Raw genomic sequence first — 23,894 nt, forward strand, 5'->3', positions numbered from 1 at the left:
GGAATTTGGAACTCAAAACTTAAAAAAAAAAACCCAAATGTTAAAAAATTGTTTTAACATGTAGTTGGGGAAAAAATAAAAATATTTTTAAAAAAAGAATAGCACTGCCAGAAGCAATTTCCTCAGCAAGAAGGCAGCAGATTTAAAATGCAGCAACTTTCTAATTTTTTAAGCTGATTAATCCAAGTAACAAGAAACAGGAAAAATGTTGATTCTTTTTTAAAGAATGTTATTTTATTTTTCTCAATTACATGTAAAAACAATTTTAACATTCATTTTTAAAAATAATTTTTGAGTTTCAAATTCCCTCCCTCCTTCCCCTTCCCCCTCCTTAAGAAGGCAAGCACTTTGATATAGATTATACGTGTATAGTCATGCAAAACATCAGTGTTAATGGTTCTGAAACATTCTTTTTATCATCACCATCTGCTACTTCATGACAATGTACTGGGGGATAGCTGGAAAGAGAAATCATACAGAATCTCTACCTTTTAAGAAGTTTGAAGTCTAAATGTTAAGAACCATATATCCAAAAGATAAATAAATATACACAGTAGAATTTGCCAAGTAATAGACAGTAAGTTTCATTGAAGGTCAGAGGAAGGTAAAAGACACTTCATGAAGGAAGTAAATTCTTTTTTGGGGAGGGGAGAGGGAAGGGGACAGGAAGAGAGAAAAATCTGGATGAAGTGACTTGCCCAGCATCACACTGTTAGTAAATATCTGAGGTCAAATTTGAACTCAGGTCTTCCTGACTCCAGAGCTGGTGTTCTATCCACTGCACCACCTAGTTACCTGGAAGAGGTAAATCTTGAAAGAAGAATGGGTTTGATACCAAGAGAGGAGGAATGGCAGACTAGGTAGGGGGGAGCTGCTTCTACTGTGGCGAATTTGTAAGGATTCAGATTCCTCTAATTTGTGCCTTCCTTGCCCAAGCAACCTTATCTCCCACAACTATTCTATCACCTACATTCCTGCATTCAATCTCGTTCTTCTGCCCTTCCTACCTGTAATACCCTCCCTGTCCCTCTCTGTCTCTAAATCTCACATATCCTTCAAGGCCTGCTTCCTCTATGAAATTTCCCCTGACTACTGCAGCCCATTCTCACTGATGTCTTCTCCTTCACTCGGTTCCTTCTGCACGTACTATCTAATAATAAGTTTTTATATTGTACCTTAAACAATACAGAATACTAGTGCTTTCTTCCTCCACCCTCCCCAAGGTTGCCTTGTAACTGTTTTGTATAACCCATATATGTTCTTGTCTCTCATGTTAGAATGTAAGCTTTGGTTTTTGTGACCCCTAGCACCCAGCACTGTGCCTGGCCCATAGTAGGCATTTAATAAATATTACTCGCTGATTGATTGCTTTCCTTGCAACAACCTTGTGAAATATAGAAAATTTAGGTATTATTACCTCCATTTTACAGATAAGAAGAATGAGGCAAAGAGAAGTGAAATGAGGCTTGCCTAAAGTTACATAGTTCATAAGTGTCAGGACTAGGACTCAAATTCAGGTGATGGTGTTCTTTCACTGTAGACTGCGGGACCTGCCATTCTCTGTATTCTGTTTCAGTTGCATCCTGACTTTCCCGCCAGGCTGTAAAATCCTTGGAAAAAAAGGGATTTTCTTTTCTCCTCCTTTCTACCACACACAATACCTAGTATAAGGCCAAAAGACAATACATGCTGAATCAAGATTTGTTGAATTGATCGCACCAATATGAAACATCTGGCCTATAGATAGGCAAATATGGATTCCAAAAAGGAATTACAGAATTCAGGGTGAGAAAATTTCAGTGCAAGCTAAGTGTCAACTGACGTGAAGGAGCAAGGGCATCTGGAAGCACATTGCTGGTTGACATGACAATTATTGGCTGTTCAATCTGAATAGCTGACTCAGGATTCTGGTCCAGATTTGGTACCTCGCCCAGCTCCCTTTTGCGCATCTTCCTTGATCTCTCATAGATCCTGCTACGTAGCCAAGACTCAGCTACTGCTTACTGCCAGCCCTAGGCTGGTGTGCTCGCGCGCTCTCTCTCTCTCTCCTCTCTCTCTCTCTCTCTCTCTCTCTCCGTCTGTCTCTGTCTCTCTCTCCCTCTCTCTCACTCTTTCCCTCTCTCTCTCTCTTTTCTCTTTTCCCTCTCTCTCCCTCTGTCTGTCTGTCTCTCTCTTTTCTCTCTCTCTCCCTCTGTCTCTCTCTCTCTCTCTCTCTCCCTCTTTCCCTTTCTCTCTCTCTCTTTCTCTCTCTCCCTCTGTCTCTCTCCCTCTGTCTCCCTCTCTCTCTCTTTCCCTTTCTCTCTCTGTCTTTCTCTCTCTCTTTTCTCTCTCTTTTCCCTCTCTCTCCTCTGTCTGTCTCTCTCTCTTTTCCTCTCTCTCCTCTGTCTCTCTCCTTCTCTCTCTCTCCCTCTTTCCCTTTCTCTCTCTCTCTTTTCTCTCTCTCCCTCTGTCTCTCTCTCCCTCTGTCTCCCTCTCTCTCTCTCTCTCTTTCCCTTTCTCTCTCTGTCTTTCTCTCTCTCTCTTTTCTCTCTCTCTCTCTTTTCCCTCTCTCTCCCTCTGTCTGTCTCTCTCTCTCTTTTCTCTCTCTCTCCCTCTGTCTCTCTCCCTCTCTCTCTCTCACTCTTTCCCTTTCTCTCTCTCTCTCTTTCTCTCTCTCCCTCTGTCTCTCTCTCCCTCTGTCTCCCTCTCTCTCTCTCTTTCCCTTTCTCTCTCTGTCTTTCTCTCTCTCTCTCTTTTCTCTCTCTCTCTCTTTTCTCTCTCTCCCTCTGTCTCTCTCTCTCTCTGTCTCTCCCCCTCTCTGTCTCTGTCTCTCTGTGTTTGTATGTATATCTCTCTCCCTTTCTCTGCCCCCACCTCTCCCTCCCTCCCTCCCTTCCTCTCTCCCATTTAGTTTCCTCTGTCTCTGTGGCTGATTGGGTACCATGGCAACAAGCCCACCAGAGCAACAGATAATTATGCAGACTAGGTTCATCCCACCAGATCCTTCCATATCTGGCAGTATTGAAAGAAGCCTGCTGTGAATCCTGCCATTCATTGACGATAATCACACAATCATTCAGTGCTAAGCCCTGCAGCAGCAGCGGCAGTCTGAACATTACAGAGAAATCCAACAAAATCATTTTATCTGTTGCTCTCCGAACCTGTAGTGTCCGAGCCTACGTTCCCTAGATAGGAATGACTCTTCCAAAGGACCCATTCCGACTCTGGGCCTGAGATTATCTGCAAGGCTAGGATACTAGCTGGAGTCTTTTTTGTGAGTTGTTGATAGGGTGGCCTCCAGGTTTGTATTCCTCCCTTTCCTCCACCGCCCCCTGTCTGATCCTGGCAGGTCTTTCTAGCTTTCAACAGTGTGGGTGAGGTTCTGTCATTCAAGGCCCAGCTCAAGTGCTCTCTTCTCCAGGAGGCCCTCCCCCGAGAGGCAGTGTGATACAACAGAAAGATTGGCACACTTAAATTTACAGGACCTGACCTTGAATCCCCTTCTGTTAGTTCCTATGTGACCTTGGGCACATTTTGTCCTTCTGGGCCTCAGTTTCTTCAACTATAAAATGTGTTGGGGAATGGGAGAAGATTGGACTAGATTCTCTCTAAAGTCCTTTCTAGATCTGTATAGGCCCTCCTACAGAGAAAACCAGATGGCACAATGTCTAGAATGGTGGATGTGGAGTCAGGAAGACCTGCTTTTAAATCTTGCTTCAGATACATACTAACTATGTGGACCTGGGCAGGTCATTTAACCTGTGTTTTCAACCTCGTTTTCTCATCTTTAAAGTGGAGCTAAATAATATGAGAGCATCTACACCAAAGGATTGTGGTTAAAGCATTTGCAAACCTTAAAGTGCTATTATATGTAAGCTATTATTATTATACATTTGTAACCTTTGAAAGCAGCTATGTATTTTATTCTATTTTGTCTGTTGGTCTCCTGTCATTTCCATGTGTAAATTGTATCTCCTTAACCATGCTTTAAGCTCTACAAAAGCTGGGATCACCACGATTTCTCCTTATGGGTGTCTCTCCAACTACCCTGAGAAGAATTAGGTGCACAGTATGTTTTTAATAACTGTTCCAGGAATCATACTGTTGATGATGGAAGAGGCTGTAGAAAATCATCTAACTCAGTCTTTTCTCTTACAAATGAAGATATAGGAAGGTGTTGCATGAGTAACCTTGGAAATATGCCCTAGAAATAAGAGAACTCAACTCCAAGATTCCAGAACTTCTATTCTCTCCTCTCCTTATCCCTCTCCACCATAAGCTCTTGGGGGTCATGGGAGAGTCATACCTGGGATAGTATTATCCAAGATAAAGGCCAGACAGCCACCTACAAACATCTCCGTCGTTAGCAGCACAGTCAAGATCTGGTCCAATTCAGGAATACCTACAGGAGGGAATATAGAATTTAAATTCTGTGCATTTTGATATGCTGGGACTCTTAAGGTCATCCTAGCCAGCCCACCCTCTGAGGCTGTGACTACCTCTAACCCAGCCAGGCCAGAACTCTCCTTCTTCCCTCTTAAAAAGTCCCAGCCTCCCAACAATTGTCAATTTCAGTCTATTCTTTTGTTGTTGTTCAATTACTTCAGTTGTATCTGCTTCTTCTTGACCCCATTTGAGGTTTTCTTGGCAAAGACACTGGAGCAGTTTGCCATTTCTTCTCCAGCTCATTTGACAGATGAGGAAACTGAGGTAAATGGGGTTAGGTGACTTGTCCAGGGTCACACAGCAAATAAATGTCTGAGGCCAGATTTGAACTCAGGAAGATGAATGTCCCTGACTTCAGGCCCTGTAATTTATCCACTTTGACACCTAGCTGCCTACCCTACCCATAAGTAAACGTTAAAAAGGCAGAAGTAGACTTCGACAGTACTTGGATTTCATAGAATCATGGTATTTACAGCTGGGAAGGACAGTGGTGATTATCTTCAATTTACGAATGAGGAAGTCAAGGCCAAGAGAAGGTGAATGATTTGCCTAAAGTCACATAAGGAAGCACACTGCAGTCTAGAGTTGAACCCAGGTGCTGTGATACTAAGTCCACCTTTTTTCTACTCTGGCACCCAGCACCCCACTTCCTCCACCTTTGCGCTTTGGGAGGGCCAAAGAGTGAAGGAATAAAGAGGAATCACTATCTGGTCCAAGGTGTTCAGAGCAGCCTGAGAGTTCAATGCTTTGTTGGGCTCTGTTTCCCTGACTTGACCTCATTCCTAATCTCCAGGTACAGCTGACAGATGTGCAAAGAAATAGAGGGATAACAAAGCTAGATGGGGGAGAAGCATAGGAGGGGACGGAAGGCACCTGTGTTGATGGCATTGGGGTTGGAATCCAGATAGTTAGGCAGCATCAGGCCAAAGAACATGGAGAATCCCAGAACAAAGAGATTTCGGGAAGAATTCATATCAATAAACTGCAGGTTGGACAGGCCCACTGCTGTGATCATCCCTGAGAAGAAACAACCATTCAGCCAAAGAGACACAAATTGGGAAGGAATTAGTGATCCAGACCCCCTAGATTTTCAGAGCCCACAAGCTTCCTTCCGGGGACAAGGGTGCTTACCCTCTTTCTGCCTGCTATCCTATAATCTTCCCTCCCCAACAATCACTTTAAGTCACAACTCGAAAAAGATACTTTCTTTAAGAAGTCTCTGGTTTCCTGTGACCATTCTCCAACCTAACCAATAATAATAGACCTGTCTGGCCGCACGTCTCCCTACCCCTCCGTCTTCCCATGAAGCATTATTATATTTGTCATGTGCTGGTTCTTCTCTATTAGACTGGGAGGGCAGGAACTTGATCTATTCTCTCTCGTTACTCAAAGGGCAACAGACAGGGTCCTACCTTTCCCTATCCTTGACTCTGACCTTGCCACTCTCATTCCCGTATTCTAACCATTCATGCTATATACATGTTCTGAATTAGGAAGTTCTACTTTTTTGGGAGGGAGAAGAGGAGGCAATTGGGGTTAAGTGACTTTCCCAGGGTCACACAGCTAGGAAATGTCTGAGATCACATTTGAACTCAGGTCCTCCTGACTCCAAGGCCAGTGTTCTATCCACTGCGCTACCTAGCTGCCCCAGGAGGTACTACTTTCTACCTTAAAAAAGAGCAAGCGCTAGAAGATGGGGGGGTGGGCCCTGGTGAGGAAGGAGAGTGCAGGTACAAAATATTCTCCACTCCAGGACTCACCAAAGAGAGTGCAGAACATGCCGCCCAGGATAGGGTCGGGGAGGGAAGCAAAGAGAGCCGTAAATTTGCCAATCATTCCTAGAATCAGCATGATGACTGCCCCATACTGGACCACCCTTCGACTCCCCACCTACAGACAAGAGGATTGGATGGAATCAGCCACGAGCTGACATAGCCAGGACTGAGCAATGCCTGGATGGGGATGGTTTCAGGGACGGGAGCAGGAAACTAGGGAGAAGGGAAAGAAGGAAAATGGGAAATGAAAGAAGACAGAAGAAGAGTCTTGGCTCTTGGTACCTTGGTGATGCCCAGGACACCAATGTTGGGGCTAGAGGAAGTGGAGCCATTACCAGTCCCGAGCAGCCCAGCAATGATACAGCAGATGCCCTCGGTAAAGATCCCCCTAGAAAAGGTGCCAGGGGAGGAGTGGGCGATATTATAATACTTTCTTACATTTGTACAGTATTTTAATTATGCTTTTCCTTCTACTATAGTCTTCTTTCACTGTTTCCTCCTGGCAGGGAGGTAACCTTGGGCTATGCTGATAAGGCACAAGACATGGCAGGCTCCTGCTGAGCTGGAAGGGTTCCGGGTGCAGGTCTGGTTAGCCTGTCCTCCTGTTGTCTTAAGGCCAGCCTAGGTAAGTCTGGAGACCCTTGGCACCAGGTTGGCCACAGGGATGTGGATTTTTTTTGGCAACAGTAACTAAAGACTGTCTGCTTGGGCCATTCAGGGAGGGCTCTTCTGATCTATACCACTGGATCCCACATTGTCCCAAGCAGGGATCCTTCAAGAATTTGTACTTTTCAAAGTGCTTTTTAATGCCAACCTATGGGATTCATTCTACAACACTGTGAGGAAGGGCAGGGCAGGGCAGGTATTTTCCCCTTGACAGATGAGGAAGGAGGCTCAGAAAGCTGAAGTTAATTGCCAAAGGTTTCTGGTGAGTAAGGGGACAAACTGGGACCAGAACTCAGGCCTACAACATCCCAGGCTAGATCCTTTTCTGCTATCATCCTGCCATCAGCCCCACCACAAACTAATCAGACCATAACTCTTTGAGGTGGGGGAGGGAGGCTAGAGCTTGACAGAGGGCAGATTGGTCATCTATACACATTATATACTTCTATACATTCTATACATCTATACACATAATACATGTTGTACACACACGATGATACTATACCTGTTGATGGCATGAACAGGGGGTGGAGGGGCCCCAGCCAGTCGGGCACAAGCGTAGTAATCTCCAATAGATTCGATGATGCCCGCCAACGTGGCACTGAACATGCCCAAAACAGCAGCTGCAGTCACACTGGGGAGGCCCCATTGACCTGAGGGGGACCGGTTGTGGGAAATGGACACAAGAAACAGATCTCAGCAACCACCACTGTCCCAGGGGACACATCATCTTGGTAATCCCAAGATGATCCCATCATTAGAAAGGATGGATTTGATTGAAAAACACTTCCTTAGCCCTCCTCTCTGTCCCAATCTGCTTCCCTCTCCCCAGGACTTGGAACCTTTTCAGCTGTGCTCTTAGCTCCCCAGATATGGGAACAGAGAGAAGATTCCATCACTTTCTTAGCCGCCGACTGGTTTCTTAGGCCTTGAGCCTGATTTTTTTTTTTTCAGGCCCCCTGCTTCTGGGATACAGCCACAACTAACAGCCAGGTCTCATGGTTTTTAGTCCCAGGGTTTACTCACAGGGGTAGGGGACGCGGACCCAGGGTGAAAAGGACATGATCTCCCCACGGGCATCTGTCCGAGCCTTGAAGCCATAGGCATTGGGGTCATCAGGCAGCACATTAGTCAGTGTCAAGATATAGCAGAAGAGCCAAACAGTCATAATGGCCACGACGATCTTTGGGAGGAGACGGGGAGGGGGCACGAAAAGCGACCAGACATTAGACGAAGGGGCAAGGGGAGCCCCTGTGCCCCTAAGCTCTAAAGGACTTGAGTCTCTCCTTCCACCCTCCAGAGCACTTCAGCCCTGGAAGGAATGCCCTCTGAGCCGCCGAACTTCCTGGAAAGGATTCTCTCAACCCTAAGGAAACTCCCAACTCCAGGAAAGGATTCTCCTTGGCCTTACGTCTGCCAGCCCCAGGCCCCCTTCCAGTCCCGGGCCCCATTCCAACCCTTGCCCGACTCTGGCCTCCTCACAGGAAACATTTTGAAGATCTGGACCCGGAAGAGAGTGAAGCCTTTGCCCCATTTGTAGCCAGGCAGCCAGAAGGTGACATTTCGGAGATATTGAGAGAAGAGGATGATCAGGAGGATGGAGCTGGAGGCAGAGGGGCAACATAGATCACAGGATTATAGACTGCTAGAGGACCTTAGGGATAATCAGTCCAACTTCCTCATTTTCCAAATGAGAAAATGGAGACAGAGAGAGGAGGTGAGTGGTCTAGGATGACACAAACAGTGGGTGGCAGAGCAGAGATTTGAACACAGGACCTCTCACTCCAAATCCAACAGCCCATGAGGGAGAGAGGCTGGGGAAGGACAGAGGGCCAGTTCTGAGGTATGGTCATGAGGGAAGTACATGATGGCTTAGTGAAAAGAATCCCAGAGTAGAAGTCAAGGGAGGGCCTGGTTCTGGCTCTTCTGGTAACTAGCCACGTGCCCTTAGTCAAATTACTTCTCTTGGTTTTTCTGCCTGTAAAATGACAGGGTGGGACTACAAAACATCTAAGGCTCTTCCCAACTTGAGCATTCTGAGTCTCTGAGTCTACTCTGAGGAGAGAGAGGGTAGTAAAGTCTGGGTGGGAGGGACAGGAGGAAGGGACTGGGGCACAGGGGATATAGGGAAGAGAAATATATATTAGGAGGGAGGACATTAGAGAGAAAAGAGGGCATTGAGGGCCAGGACACTCACAACGCTGAGATGCCCCAGTGAGATCCAGCCCGATCTCCAGCAGCTTTGAAGACGGAGAGGCCGATGAGGGAAACAGTGGGGGTGACTGTGAGGGGCCCGATGTAGCTGAGCAGGGCTCCTGGCAGCCCCAAAAGCCCAATCATCACCTCTATTGTGCTGGACACCATGACTGCCCCCTGGATCTGTGGGTAGGGTTAGGTGTGGCAGAGAGCTGTTGGGCCAACTAGAGGGCTGGAGTTGGAAGGTTTCCCATGCCCCTCCTTGCTTTCCCTGGCCAAATTTTGTTGAGATATAAGCTGTTCCCCCAGCCTCTACTTTCCCCACTTTCCCTAATTCATAAGAAATTTCCCTGAACCTGGGCTTCATTTTCATTATTCCGATCAATTCCCCTTTGTGCCTTCAGTAGGACACATACCCCTTCACCTCTCACCCAACAACACTCACCTCTCTTATCCGTGGGTGCCAAATATGTGATGTGTTCAGGGGTAAACTCCAGTTACCATAGATCTCCTCTGAGGAACAGAAACAGAGAAAGGGAAACAGAGGAAGAGGAAATTCTGACCAAGGCTTGACTTGAGTCCCCTCTGATATAATAGGTGCTTGAAGGCAGTCGCCTTTGTCCCTCTCCTATCCCTCTCCCTCCTCAGCCCCTCTCACTCCTGACGGTCCCCACCTTCTGGAGGACATCTCCATTTATCCAGGGACAGGATAGCTTCGGCTGGGACCAAGAAGGCAAAGGCACTTGCTTGAAACAGGGGTAGCCTGTAAGGGAGAAACAGACAGAAAGAGACCAGAGGCAAAGGCAGAGAGAGACAGAGAGAGATACCACATGGAGATAGAGACAGGGAGAGACAGAGGCACAGGCAGAGAGAGACAGTGTCAGAGAGAAAGAGGGGAAGGGAAGGTGGAGGGGAGAGAGAAAGAACGAGACAGAAAGACCGAGACAGAGACAGAGAGACAGAGAGACACAGAGAGAGACAGGGAAGAAGAGAGAGAAACACTCAGGTAAAAGACAGGAATATAAAGAGAGTCAGAAGTGAAGAGACAAATAGAGCAGAGGAGAGAGATTGAGTATATGTCAATGTGGGACCTTCTTTGTCTTTAGACCCTCAGCATGAGGAGGGACTAGGGACAGACAGATACACGTAATGGGAAGCATTTGCCAACTAGAAGAGTAGCTTGATGGCTGTCCAAAGGGAGGCCATAGCATCTTCTTCCTGGAATCTCTCAGAACAAAAGGACTCTTGTTAGAACTTGCAATTGGAAAGTTGACCCCTTATGAGTTGGCACTGCCTGGCGCACAGGAGATACTTAATAAATGCTTGTTGACTGATCCATTGATTCTTGCTCCATACCCTCTCCTCCCTATGATTAGCATCCATTGTCCTACTTGGGCCCAACCTTGGAGTGAGCATTTTGACTCTGGTCAGTGTGAGGGCTAGGCTGGAGGCTGGAGGCTGGAGGCTGGGGGAGGCTCTCACCGAATGCCCAGAGTGGTCTGGATGAGGGTGGTGATGCCCACACAGGTGAAGATGGTGCCAATGAGCTGGCTGACCATGTACTGGTCCTTGCCCACACATAGAGCATCCGCAAGGAGAAAGGGTACAGCAATGGTGCCACTGAAACAGGTCAGGTAGTGCTGGGGGAAGAGGAGAAAGACCATGACCAAAGACCATCCGCTTCACTACCCAACCTCTTCAGAACAAGCCTCAGGGAAGCCATGGTGCAGAGGCAAAAGCACTGTATATGGAATCAGAGCGCTGCAGGTCTGAATCCCAACTCTGCTACTTACTCCCTGTGTGACCTTGGGCAAGTCATTTAGCCTCAGTGGGTCTCATTTTCCTCATCTGTAAAATGAGAGAATTGAACTAGATGATCTCTAAGGGTCCTTCTAGCTCTAAATCCTATGAGCCACCACCTTATTCCATTGTTTCTGCCAACTGGGGAGGGCCCAGATACCATTCTGCCCGCAGTACAGACAAAGAAACCAAGCGCAATGGAGGATTTTTAGGAGATAATCTGCACTTGGAGTGGCAGAAAGCATAATAGTTACTGGGCCAAAATGCCCATACCAAGAGAAACTATTCTCCGTCTCTTCATCGGCCATTGCTGTTAGTAGATGTGGGCTGAGATTACAAGGACCCCACCTGCTCACCCTGCATTTGTACTCACCACAAGGTATTAATACACTTGCTTACAAAGTATTAATTTTGTGGAGTAGTAATCATTCCTGCAGGGTATTAATACTCTCTCTGCTCCTGTAACCTATGCTTGGGAACTAATAACCCCATCTTTAATTTTCTACTTCCTGAGGTCCCTTCTAGCCCTAAAACTATGATCCCATGATCTTTAGAGGGAAGGTAGTATCTTACTTCACAAATGTCCTTCAAATTATTTCATATCCTTGGGGAGAAGACTGGAATTAGGATGACTACCAGGGATATGCCAGAGAGATGGGAGCTGGAGGCCATGGAGGGATCTCTTTTCTCCCAGTGTGGGGCAGTAAGAGTGGGAATGAAAGGCTAGAGGGGTTACCTGGAATCCCAGGAGAATGCAGAGATACCAGGGAGGCATATCCTCGATCTTGTAGAGCATGTCTAACTTGGGGTCCTCTGGGGGCGCCCTGGAGAGGGCAGAGCCCTCAGTCTCCTGTTGGGAAATGGGGGTGAGCACTGAGATTCCCCCTAGGTCTGGGTGGGGTTGGATTAGGGAGGTAGGGTGAGCCAGGCAAAGTCTATCCCTCCTCCCTCCCAAGGCCCAATGGTCTCTCCTATCCATGAACCTGTGCTTTGCCAGCTTCCCAACCTGCCTTTCACCACCACACCCTGATCCCTTTTTTCTGGGATATTCCCTCTCCTCATTTCCGGAGTGTTATCAGTAATCTTGGCACTTGTCGACCTGGGATCAGCCTCTTATCAGTTCCTTACTCATCCATCAGATTGTCCTGTTCCGTGAAGACTGCTTGGCTCCTCACTGTACCCAGAGCCCCCCATTCCTCAAGGGAGTACGTGAAGTAAGTAGGGCCATAGTCCATCTTCCAGGCCTCCACTAGGGATCCAAATTTGGAAGCAATTTCCCAGGTCTCTCATCTTGCTCCCTCCTCCAGATCTTTTCTGTGGGTGTGGGGATAGCCCTGATAGGTTTTTTGAGTGGGGGGTAGGGTGAGGGGTAACATATCACCATTCCACTAAAGAGGAAATTGCTGCTGCCCAAACTGTGTGCCCATTTGTTGTTGGGGAGAGGCAGAGGAGGGGAGGAGAAAGGCAAGGCCACCATGGCCCTAGGAGCTAGTTAGAGAGACATAAAGGAGTTGTGAAAAAAGCTGAAGAACAGAAAACAAGGATCATATAGGGTCAGAGATTTAGAGTTGAAAGGGCCTTTGAGGTCATCAAGTCCAACCACTTCATTTTGCCAATGAGGAAACTGAAGCCCAGAGAAATCAAATGATTTTCCCACAGTCATACAATTAGTAATTGTCTAAGTAAGGCAGGATTCGAATACATGTCTTCCTGACTCAACACAGTGCCACTGTCTCTCATTCCTGAGTACTGATCCCATCTCCAGCTAACTCATGTGACCTTGAACAAGAGACTTCACCTAAAAGGGACTCAGTTTCTTCATCTGTAAAATGTAAAATGTAAAATCTGCCCTATATCTCAGAACAGTCTTGTACTCATTAAAATGGATGCAGAAACACTTTAGGAAGTTTAGAATACTATTATGACGATCACAAGTGAGGATTATGGTGTTTGGATTCTCTCCTTGTGTCCACATTTTCCCCAGAAATCTGGGAAGTGCAGAGTAGAAATAAGGACAACTGGGTGTCTTTCCCTTGAGCTCCTCTTCACCGACTGCTGGCTGGACATTTCAAACTGGCTAGCCCATAGACATTTCAAATTCACCATGTCCAACCTCAAATTCATCTTTCTCCTCAAACCTACCCCTCTTAAAAAATTTCCCTTTTTCTGTTGCAGACTCCCCTGTCCTCCCAGTCTCCAGCTTCCCCCGCAGCCTCATCTTCAGCTCCTCATCCTCATTCACCCCACACACACAGCCAGTCAGCTGCCGAGTTTTGTCATTGCTGCCTCTGTGACATCTTTCCCATCTGCCTCCTTCTCTCCACTCACACAGCTTCCAGCCCAGGTCAGTCTTTCATCATATTTTTCCTGTACTATCCATATAGTCTCCTAACTGGTCTTACTGGACCCAGTCTCTCCCCACTCCCTTCCATCCTCCACTCAGTTGCCGAAGTGATTTTTCTAAAGCATGAGTCTGACCACATTACACGATAAGCTTCACTGTCTCTTTAATACCTCCAGAACAGCAACAACAACAGCTTCTGTGTAGAATTTAATACCATTTACAACCTGGCTCCATCTGCCTTTCCACCTTTATTATATATTCCTGCACTGACACTATCATCCCGGCAAACTGGCCTGCTCCTCATCCATCTCCCACCTCCAATGTCTTTGCACTGGCTGTCCCCCGTGTCTGGAATGTCCTTTCTCTTCCCCTGCAGCTCTCTCCCTGGTTTCCTTTAAGGCTCAGCTCATGTCATCTTCCACATCAAGGCTTTGCTAATTTTCCCAGCTGCTAGTGCTCTCCAAAAATCACCTTGTTTCGTCTCTCTTTCTGTCTCTCTCTGTCTCTGTCTCTTTCTCTGTCTCTCTTTCTCTCTGTGTTTCTTTGTGTATCTCCCTGTCTTTGTCTCTCTCTGTTTCTCTCTCTGCCTCTGTCTCTCTGTCTCTCTTTGTCTCTCTCTCTGTCTCTTTCTCTTTGTCTTCCTGTCTCTCTTTCTCTGTCTCTCTTTGTCTCCCTATTTCTTTCTCTGTCTCCCTGTTTCTCTCTCTGTCTCTCTCTGTCTTTTTGTCTCTTTTTCTGTCTCTGTTTCCCTGTCTCTGTTTCTCTCTCTCTGTTTCTCTTTTTTTCTCTCTATTTCTCTCTGTCTCTCTTTCTCTGTCTCCATCTTCCTGTCTCTTTCTCTGTCTCCCTGTCTCTTTCTTTGTTTCTCTATCTCTCTGTCTTTCTCTGTCTCTCTTTGTCTATCTCTTTCTGTCTCCCTGTTTCTCTCTTTGTCTCTGTCTCTCTGTCTTTTTGTCTGTCTCTCTCTGTTTCCCTCTCTTTCTCTGTCTCTCTCTCTCCATCTCTTTCTCAGTGTCTTTATGTTTCTCTGTCTCTGTCTCTTTTTCTCTCTGTCTCTTTTTCTCCCTGTCTTTCTATCTCTGTTTCTCTTTCTCTGTCTCTCTGTCTCCCTGTCTCTTTCTCTCTCTCTGTTTCTTTCTTTGTCTCTCTCTCTCTGTCTTTCTATCTCTCTCTGTGTCTCTGTCTCCCTGTCTCTCTATTTCTCTCTGTCTCTGTCTCTGTGTTTCTGTCTCTCTCTGTCTCCCTGTCTCATTCTCTCTTTGTTTCTCTCTCTGTCTCTGTCTCTCTCTATCTCTCTGTCTTCCTGTCTCTGTCTCTCTCTGTTTACCTATCTCTTTCTCTGTCTCTCTGTGTCTTCTGTCTCTCTTTCTTTGCCTCTCTCTTTCTCCTTGTCTCTTTCTCTGTCTTTTTCTCTCTCTCCCTCTTTCTCTCTTTCTCTGTCCCTCTGTCTCCCTATTTCTTTCTCTGTCTCTGTCTCTCTTTGTTTCTCTGTCTCTGTCTCTTTTCTCTGTCTCTGTGTATCTATGTATATGTGCGTGCATGCATGTGTGTGTGTGTGTGTGTGTGTGTATTGTCTCCCCTGGCTAGACTTTAAGCTCCTCAAGGGCATGGCTTATTCCACTCTTGTCCCTGGAATAGAACTCAGTAGGCACAGTAGAACATAAATAAATAAATATTGATTGTTTGATTGGGTACCCTACAGGGTTGTTCTCCTCAGCAGAAAGAGCAGGCCACAGGCACAGTTTCCAGGCATCCCATTTCTTACTCGAAAGTTCAGGGATGCAATGACAAGGACAAGCCATCTAAATCTTCAAATGCCTAAGGCTGCCCAGGACGCCCACAGGGAAAAGGCCTGTGTCCAAGTCCCTGTCATCACCCCATGTCACCCCAGTCAAGGCAAGAGAGGAGAGTTCCATTGAATTCACTGAGAAGGCAGCCAAAGGGCCTTCTGTGAGGGTGGGGCACTGCCTCTGGATTCAGGACTACCCTCCCCCAGGGCCCCCCCCCCCCTCTGCTGGACCTCAGAGACTCTTCCATTAGTTTCAAGGCATGTAGGACCAGATTTAAAATGACAGGGAAGGAAGTAGTTAGGATTTACTGTAGCCCTCCCCAAAGATCCCCGTTACCCCCACGTTCCTCCCAGTGTCTACCTTCCCAAGGGGCCCTTCTACTCCCCCAACAACACTGGGGCTTCTTCACAAGTGAGAATTCTACTTACTCCACCAATTCAAACACTTCTCACGGCAGGGCCCAAAGCCCTCATACACACGCCCCATCCCACCCTCCCCCCACACACACACCCCTCGACAACCCTGAAAGTTGATGTTCTTCCCAGCCTCCCAGGTCAGCCAAGATTCTGCGGTCCCTACCTAGGGAGGAGATAACAGTCACTTCCCTTCTCCTACGCCAGCCGCCTCACCCCTGCCCCACTATCCTGACTCTCTCTGGTCCCCCAGTACCTGGGCTAGAGCTGTGTGGTCCTCCTGGGTCCCCATCCTTTGGATGCAGGGCTGGGAGGTGCCTGGGGACGGGGAAAAGGAGAGGATAAGAACACCTGTATAGCTCTGAGGACTTTAGTCCAAACATCACAGACATCGCTCAGAAGTAAATCTGTAACTAGAGCCCCAAGTCCAGAGATTGCGAAAGTGGAGTCTTAGGGGAGGTAATGTATTAACTCCCCCGCTGGGTGTACCCTGGCAAAGGTCATGTCCCTTGGTCCCACCTGCCCAGGGTCAAAGCTCCATGGCCCGTTAGGAAGGAAGAGGGGGCAGGGTGGGAACCACAGTGCTCATTCCTTCATCCACCAAACATTTATGGAATACTTTCGGTATGAAAGACGCTGAGGGAGAAACAAAGGTGAATAAACCTGTTTCCTGTCCCTGAAGGAACTTAGCATAGTCTCTTAACTTCATAAGGTTCTGGTTCATTGTGCTACACAGAAACGGAAACCTGGGGAGAGGCTGCTTGGAAGAGGTGGAATTCCTAGCCCCCTCCCTCCCAAAGAGTCGTTTCTCCTTTGTTTCCAACCCTTAGGATAGATAGTGGTATGGTGGACAGGCAACCTGATCACAGGTCAGTAGGCCTGGGTTCTAGTGAAATTAGCGTTAAGAGCACTTTTCAGGAGAACTTTGGACTCATCCTTTGGCTCTGTGTGACCTTGTGTCAGTCACTTCCCTTCTCTAGGCCTCAGTTTCCTCATTTGTAAAATGAGAGGGTTGAAATATATAGTACTTAAGGTCTTTTCCAGGGCTAACATTCTATGACCTCTAGGTTAGTAATAGCTAGAATTTATATGTCACTTCAAGTTTTTGCAAAAGGTTTCTCACAGGCATGATCTCGTTTGAGCCTCACAATAAACCTGGGAGGTGAGTGCTATTATTATCCCTGTTTTGCAGATGAAGAAACTGAGCTGAAGAGCGGTTAAGTGACTTGCCCAGGGTCATAAGTGTCTGAGGCTAGATTTGAACCCAGTTCTTCTTAGCTTCTATAATGAGCATTAGAAGCTCTTTATAACATAAGAAGATTTAGATCTGGAGGGAGATTCAGAGATCTAGCCCTGTCTAGTAAGATTAAGCCATCACTGTATGTGAGATTCTGTTTCATGCTTTAGCAAGGGAAGGTTCTAAGCCCTGCCCTGCCTCCTTCACAGGGCTCTTTGGAAGGTCAGATGAGAAAAATAACCAGTAGTGATGATGATTCTTCTTGTCCACAGAGGTCAGGGGGACTCAGTTCCCCCTTCTTCCCTTTCCAGCTTTTCCTCAACAAGGGGAACCCAGAGGCCACTGAGTGAACAAGAAGGATCAGTCCTTCTTCAACTCCAAATATGCCTTGTGCTGGGGTGGGGGGAGGGAAGGAAAAGGTTCTCAGATTTTTTCCTGTCTCCGGTTCAGCCCAGGGGCCAAAGCAGAGGGAGACAGAAAGGCTAAAGAGAGGGAGCAGACCCATTGGCAGGGGCTGGGACCAGCATAGAACCTAGGTTGAGGGGGGTGGATGGAGATTGATGAGGCCCTTTTGGGGAAAGGTTTAGGGAATCCCTGGCGTGAGAGATTAGACAATGGAGTCACCTGGATCTACATCTCTAATTCTCTTCTTGATGATCTGGTCCATTGGGGCAGCTAGGTGGCACAGTGGATAGAGCACTGGCCTTAGATTCAGGAGGACCTGGGTTCAAATTTGACCTCAGACACATAACACTCACCAGCTGTGTGACTCTGGGCAAGTCATTGAACCCAAATTGCCTCACAAAACAAACAAAAAGACAATCTGGTTCATTGAAGCAGGAGGACAGGACAGGAACAGCGATGGGAGTGTTTCTTCCATTCTGATTCACCAGGCATGACCCTGGAACCTCCGCTCCCCTTCCCCTGCTCAACTGAAGCCCCAAAGCCCAAAGGGAGGACCTACGTCTGTTTTGCCGACAACAGGGCCAGGGTCTCCCTAGAGGAGTCAGCGGGAAGACAGCTCCCCAGTCAAGCAGCAGCTTCATTGAGTTATCCATCTGTTGCCTGATCCACCTGTCCGAGCTGGCTCCCGCCACCAGATTGCTTCAGCTGCCCCAAAGTAGTCTGACCAGTTCTCCAAGGGTGTATGGATGGATAGATGGATGTATGTTTGTATATGCCACACTGCACTTCCTCCTCCACCACCCCCCCAATCCTGCCCCAGCCTCCACTCGCCTCCACTGCTCCGCAGGCGGTTATGGAAACAGGAAAACCCTGCCTCCTCATAGACCAGATAACACACACACACACACACACACACACACACACACACACACACACGCACCCCTATATGATCACAGGCTCAGGTATACAAATGCCTGCATTGTAATTTTTGACAGTTTATTGCCCCCCAGCTCTTCCTGTGTTTTGATTGCTCACTCTTGATTGGGATGGTGGTGGGGGGTGAGAGAAGGAAGGGGGTAGTATCCTCTTTTGGGGTGTTAGCCAGGAAAGGAAGAGCCCAGGACAGGCCCTGGAACAGGTGGGGGGGGTGTGTATGCATGCACACGGGCATGTACAATGCACAGTCATGCCAGCCAGGAGGAATCTAAGCAGGCACTAGGAAAGCCCCTGATTGACTCATCTCTATGGCTGAGAAGGATAGTAGCTAGGGTGGCAGAGTCAGCTTGACTAGTAGTTCTGGCATCTGTCCCTAGGAGGGGGCTCAGCTCAGATAGTATATCTTTCTTGTTTGTTTGTTTTATTTTAGGCAATTGGGGTTAAGTAACTTGCCCAGGGTCACACAGCTAGTAAGTATCAAGTCTTTGGTCTGAGGCTGGATTTGAACTCAGGTCTTCCTGGCTTCAGGGCTGGTGTTGTATCTACTGCACCACCTAGCTGCCCCCTCAGATAGTGTATCTGGAAAGGCTCCATCTACACAGCCCCCAGCCATTCACAAAGTTAGGGGGGATATGCATCAAATATCAACTCTACTTCCTACCTCAGTGACCTTGGGCAAGTCATTTAACCTCTAAGGGCCTCAGTTTCCTCAACTGTAAAATGATGGACTAAATGATCTCTGATGTTTTCTTCCTGCTCTAAACCCTATGATCTGGTAAATGTCTGCACAGTCCTAGTGATATGCTTATCCCTATGCACAGTAAGTCCCTAATGGTTAGATGACCTTTACAATCCTGCCCTCCGCTTCCCTAGGTCCCTGGGTTAGAAGCAATTCCCCTGAAAAAAGTAGATAGAGCTGTAGGTTGTTGCATGACAACTGCCCTAAGCATCCTGTCCTCAAGGGTAATAGCAGTGGTTGTAACCCCTGGGCACAGGTTAGCTGGCTCATACTGGGAACACAATTTTGGTCTTACCTCTAACTGCCTGTCTCAGTCTAAGTATTCCCCTGGGGCTGTTCAGAGATAGGATGGTGTGGGTGACAACCAGCCTGAGACTGCCCCATCCCTAAGGGGTATCATGTCCCCTTAGGCAATGGAGGTTATGTGGTCTGACAGATCTCAGTGATGGGTGGGGAAATGTTTCCAGACCACGGAATACCGGGGTTGATTCAGAATAAATCTGTCCCAGATCCCTGCCCTTCTTTCAGCCCCAGACTTTCCCAGGACACCACCAACGTTATCTTCCCCAGCTAAGGTGCCCTCCCCTCACCATACTGCCTGTTGGAATCCCACCCGCTTTTCAAGACCCATCTTCTCCAGGGTAGCTTTCCTTTAACCCATCACACTTTTCATTCTGGTCCCACTAACAAGGGCTCCATGACAAAACCCACTATTTGATTACAATCTTTTACAAGATCGGCTCCTCTCTTTGGGTTAGGGAAAGAGCCCGGGAATCAGATCCATGCAGACTTGGTGGCCTTAATTTCTCTTCTCTCGGGGAAGGGAACCCCAATCCTCTACCTGAGAAGCCAAAAGGGGCATTAGGGTTAAAAGGAAACACTGAGCTGCTGAGAAAACATGGCATTTGGCAAAGGCCCTCCCCTGGCACATCCCAACTTCTGTGCCTGGGCATCTACTCTTTCCAACCCATCCCCTAGGGGAAGGTCAGGTTGGCACAGGTTTTGAAAGCTGGCTAGTTGTGGATTCTGAGAAATCTATCCTTATCTCCTGCCCACTTCTGAAAACCAACGTGGCGGGGTATGTTAAATCTCAACATCAACAGTGAAATATAGACAAAAGCTTATGTCCTTGTGAGTGCTTTTACTATTCTTGGAGGATCATTGAAGAAAATGGAGAGGATATTTTATTTTATTGAAGTCTGGCGGACCAGATGATAATAGGACAGGATGGCTGCAAGACCCCAAAACATCCTCTCCTGCCTGCCCCTCCCCCATCAGAAACTGGAGCCAGGACACCCTAATGGGGAAGAGAAGGAAGAAGAGGAAGAGTCAGGGGATGAAGAAGGGGTAAGGGTAAGGGGAGAGAGGGAGGACAAAAGGGAGATATATGATCTGTAATTCACAGATGGGGAAAGAAGTCTAAGATACAACTCTGGCTTCCCTTATCATCCACCCAGGGCCCCGGGAGAGAGTGCTCCCTCCCCCCTCCCCCTGGAGGGTTGAGGAAGGGCCTTCATCCAAGCAGAGCCAAGGATGGAGGTGGTTCCCGGAAATGAGGCTTCTGTGGGTTTTGCAAACTGAAGGGAGAGAAAGTCCTGTTATTCACAGAGGTCAGCTGGACCCACATCCTCGGTCCACAAAGACCTCTCTCCTGAATGAGGGAAGCTAAAGCTCCTTCCGGAGGAACTCCCCCTGGCCAGACATCTCCTCTTCTGGACAGGTGTCTTTGCACAACAGCCTCTCCAGGGCCTCTCGGCCCCCTTGCCTGTATTCCCCATACAGCTGATCTTCGCCAAGCTCTCCCAGGTAGTTATGACACATCTTAAAGAGCCTGCAGGGTAGGGGAAGCAGAAGAGGTGGGTGAAATGGCCCCAAGCACTTTCCATCTGCCAGGCCCCAAATAACTCCCTTGGCCTTTTGCCCTCATTTTGAGGGGCAGCAAACAAGAGGGACCGTGTAGTATCAGGGGTGGGGCACTGGACTGAGAGGAAAGACATCTGGGTTCTAGCTCTGGCTAGACGGTGTGTGACCCTGCATTGCCCCTTGCAGGGCCTCAACTTCCCCATTTGTAAGTTTCTGTGAGGTTCCTTCTAGATCTGACAATTTGAGAGATCTTTGCTTCTATGAGGGAGAAATACTTAAGCTTCTGCAGAAAATGTGCATCCCCAACGTACTTGAGTCATCTCCTCCTTGTTGCTCTTCCCGGCCTGCTGGACCCTTCCTCAGGGGAGGCTATGTGACCCTGGGTAAGTTACTCAGCCACTTGGTGCTAGGCAATTCTCTAAGGCTATGAGTTACAGGGAAGATGCTAACTCATATTGGTACAGACAGTTTCCTCATCTGAGAGTTCCCTGTGTTGAGAAAATCACAGGTCCAAGCCCCTTTCCATCTAGAATTAGTCACATCACTCCTGCTCAAAATCTTCAGTGGCTCCCTATTACCACTAGACTAGAGTTCAAATTCCTTTGCCTGGCATTCATGCCCCTCCACAGTCAAGTGCCACCTTACTTTTTTCTTATCTCACTCCCCTCCTCCAAGTCACCCTTGACTATCCTCTACTCCTCAGTATAACCTGTGCTCTCTCTCATCCTGCTGAATACACTCCATCCCATCCTTCAAAGCACCATGCAAATGCCACCTTCTCCTGGAAGCTTTCCCTAAGCTTGCCCCAGTTGGTCATTACTTTCCTTTTCAGATGTCCAACAGTACTTTGTTTTGTACCTGCCAGCAAATTTTTTGTGGAATATCGTGGAATCTAGCTACCAGGCTTGGTGTCTTTTTCCTCTCATGAAGCTGTAATCTCATTGAGGCCAGGGATCCTGACTTATCTAAGCTTTCTATCTCCCTAGAACCCAGTACATAGTAAATGCTTGAAAAACATTTATTGTTGTGTTTGGTAGAGTGCCCTGTTTACTGCTTTCCCACCCCTGAATGGGGGTCTTTACCTGCCTGGCCACGGGCCTCCACTTATCATCACACTGATGCCCACCATGTCGTCGTCGTCCAACCCTGGGCCAACAAAGCGTTTCACCTTGTTTACTTCTCGGACCCCGTAACTGGTGGCAGAGATTATCATGAGGAGGCAGAGAACAGGTATTAGAAGGGGGCAGGTTGAGGAGTGCTGGGGGAAAGGGATCCATCCTGGGCCTGTATCCCCCATATAGCTTGCTGAGTCCCCCAGAGTAGCTCTTTTCCCGTTTTCAGTGTGGCAATGCTCAAGACTGGACACACCATCAGGCCAGCAGAAGCCGTGTGTGTGTGTGTGTGTGTGTGTGTGTGTGTGTGTGTGTGTGTGTGTGTGTGTGTTGGTGGGCATCATTAAGGAGGAAGATCAGACAATCCATTTTAGGAACTCTCCCCCTCTCCCTCCCTCCCCCGCCATCCTAGCATCTCAACCCAATCCCCTGGTGGTCATTTCTTCTCTTTCTTCCCCCTTGCTCCTGGAGAGGTCTGAGGACTCTGAGAGAGAGAGGGAACGCATGGCTTGAGATGGGTGAAGGGCAACTCACTTCTTCCAACTCTGAGAACAGCTTTTCTCCAGGACATCGGTGTATTCAGACTCGCTCAAAGAAGCCCCCTCGGCCTTATGGCTCAGCTGCTTGGTCTCCATTTCAGTCAGATGCTTCCACATCTGAAACAGGGGAGACACTAACTTTGGAGCCAATATTTGAAAGCTGGGAAACGGAGGAGGAAGGAATTGGAACTGGGTAAGTAGTGGGGGTAGGCAGTATTTATGAGAGGAGGCTCCTGGTTCCCCCCACAGTGGGCCCTTAGGGGTAGTTTTGGGCTAAGTATAGCTGCAGGTTGCGGTGGGGCCGATCTATGTCTGTAGAAAGCACCTGTGAAGGACTGGTTCCTTGCCTCTCCTTCCCCTTCATTCCCCTGATTTTAGGCACTGGAATGGTCTTAGTAATAAACAGGGAAGAAGGAAACAGAGAGGGAGTCTGGGCCCCTGCCCAGTGGGGCAGTAGGGGAGAGGAAATTTGGGAAGCGGTGAATTAGCTCCCTCTCTCCTTGGGAGCAGCTTGAGAGAGAACTCCTCAGCTGAAGATGCAGAAACCCCAGCTTTGGCTGCCGGGGTTTTCCCCAAGGGCCAAGATTCTGACGTGTAGGAGGGGAGGAAGAGTGAGAGGCACTAAACCTTAAGCCAGTCACCAAATCCTGCAGGTGACCCTGGCTCCAGGGGATCATTCCTCACTTTCCCCAAGGCCAACTTGCCTGGTGCTCTGAAATACCGGGCGATTTGCATGGGGCATTCTTAACCCTGGAGGGATCAGAACAGAAAAGGCCCAGATGCCAGGTGTTCAAAGGGTCCCCAAGGGAAGGAAGAAGCTCTTAGTGACACGTAACACACAAATAAGCACGTGGCCTTTCTTCACTCTCCCTAGGCATATGCAGATCAAAAAAATAATCTAAGAATTGCCCCCACCCCCCAAAAAACATAAACAACAAAAAAAAGCCAAAAATCTCAAATGAGAAAATCCACCGGCACTATCTCTTCCACCCTCATCCTTAATGGTTTACTTGAGCTCCAAAGCCCTTTCGCATTTATGTTACATGTGTCTACTTCTCGCCTGGCAGAAGAGTAAACTGAGGCATGCAACTGTGAGGCTATGGAGAGGGAATGAATCAACTCAAGCCAACAGGGTACCAGGACATGCAAGTCTGTCATCATCTTGGCCTGTGGAAGGAGACATTTCTAACCTTGTGCCTTTCTGGAGCCCCATTTTCCAGGGCTCAGCTTGAAATGTGTACCCCACATGGCCCTGCTCCCCCAAACTTTGGTCCTTGGTGTGGGGCTCAGGGGAACTGCTAGGTGGGTGAGAGTCTGGAGGTAGGAGTGGGAAACATTCTTACCTGGTAAGAAATGACTTGGCAGGCATCACAGCGCAGATGTTGGGGCATGTGGGTTGAATATTTTTCTTCTTCATCAAAATGAGGGGATGTGGCTGTGATGGTTTCTTGGGGGATTCCCTGTCCAAGGCTCCCTGGGGGGGCCCAGCCAGTAAACGGCAGCAGCAGCAGCAGCAGAAACCTCATTGTCTCTCAGTGGTGGGGCAGGGCTCTGTATGGACTGGGGTGTGGGCAGTTTCGGGGAGGAAACCAGGTGGCAATAAGACCCAGCTTAAACCAATGGGGGCCTGCCACTTCTTTGTATCCATATCCCC

At 48.0% G+C, this 23,894-nt stretch overlaps 2 protein-coding genes across 4 annotated transcripts in view; both read right to left on the reverse strand.

Annotated features, from left to right (window-relative positions):
- SLC23A1 (solute carrier family 23 member 1) overlaps positions 1-16,100 on the reverse strand; it is a 28,784-nt gene extending 12,684 nt beyond the window's left edge. The window contains exons 1-13 of one of the 3 annotated variants that reach the window (XM_021005038.2): positions 15,666-16,099; positions 11,599-11,712; positions 10,545-10,702; positions 9,737-9,825; positions 9,508-9,575; positions 9,064-9,245; positions 8,349-8,469; positions 7,893-8,049; positions 7,372-7,519; positions 6,483-6,588; positions 6,186-6,315; positions 5,299-5,442; positions 4,286-4,381 (exon numbers count right to left, since the gene is read on the reverse strand). In XM_021005038.2, the coding sequence (XP_020860697.1) occupies positions 4,286-4,381; positions 5,299-5,442; positions 6,186-6,315; positions 6,483-6,588; positions 7,372-7,519; positions 7,893-8,049; positions 8,349-8,469; positions 9,064-9,245; positions 9,508-9,575; positions 9,737-9,825; positions 10,545-10,702; positions 11,599-11,712; positions 15,666-15,701 (1,549 nt within the window). In that variant the 5' untranslated portion in view covers positions 15,702-16,099. Of the gene's footprint in view, positions 1-4,285; positions 4,382-5,298; positions 5,443-6,185; positions 6,316-6,482; positions 6,589-7,371; positions 7,520-7,892; positions 8,050-8,348; positions 8,470-9,063; positions 9,246-9,507; positions 9,576-9,736; positions 9,826-10,544; positions 10,703-11,598; positions 11,713-15,665 lie in introns of all 3 variants that reach the window. The other 2 variants (XM_078150459.1, XM_021005041.2) reach the window with 2 other exon arrangements.
- A 3,787-nt stretch (positions 16,101-19,887) lies between these two features.
- Positions 19,888-23,829, reverse strand: MZB1 (marginal zone B and B1 cell specific protein). Its single transcript, XM_021005135.2, has 4 exons — positions 23,584-23,829; positions 22,236-22,357; positions 21,672-21,782; positions 19,888-20,557 (listed from the first exon to the last, which is right to left on the reverse strand). Exons 1-4 carry the CDS (start codon positions 23,764-23,766, stop codon positions 20,392-20,394), a joined length of 582 nt encoding a protein of 193 aa, XP_020860794.1. The 5' UTR covers positions 23,767-23,829; the 3' UTR covers positions 19,888-20,391.
- Between the last annotated feature and the right edge of the window lie 65 nt (positions 23,830-23,894).

This window comes from Phascolarctos cinereus, unplaced genomic scaffold, assembly GCF_003287225.1.
Source record: "Phascolarctos cinereus isolate Bilbo 61053 unplaced genomic scaffold, phaCin_HiC Scaffold_2;HRSCAF=192, whole genome shotgun sequence".
Taxonomy (NCBI): Eukaryota; Metazoa; Chordata; class Mammalia; order Diprotodontia; family Phascolarctidae; genus Phascolarctos; species Phascolarctos cinereus.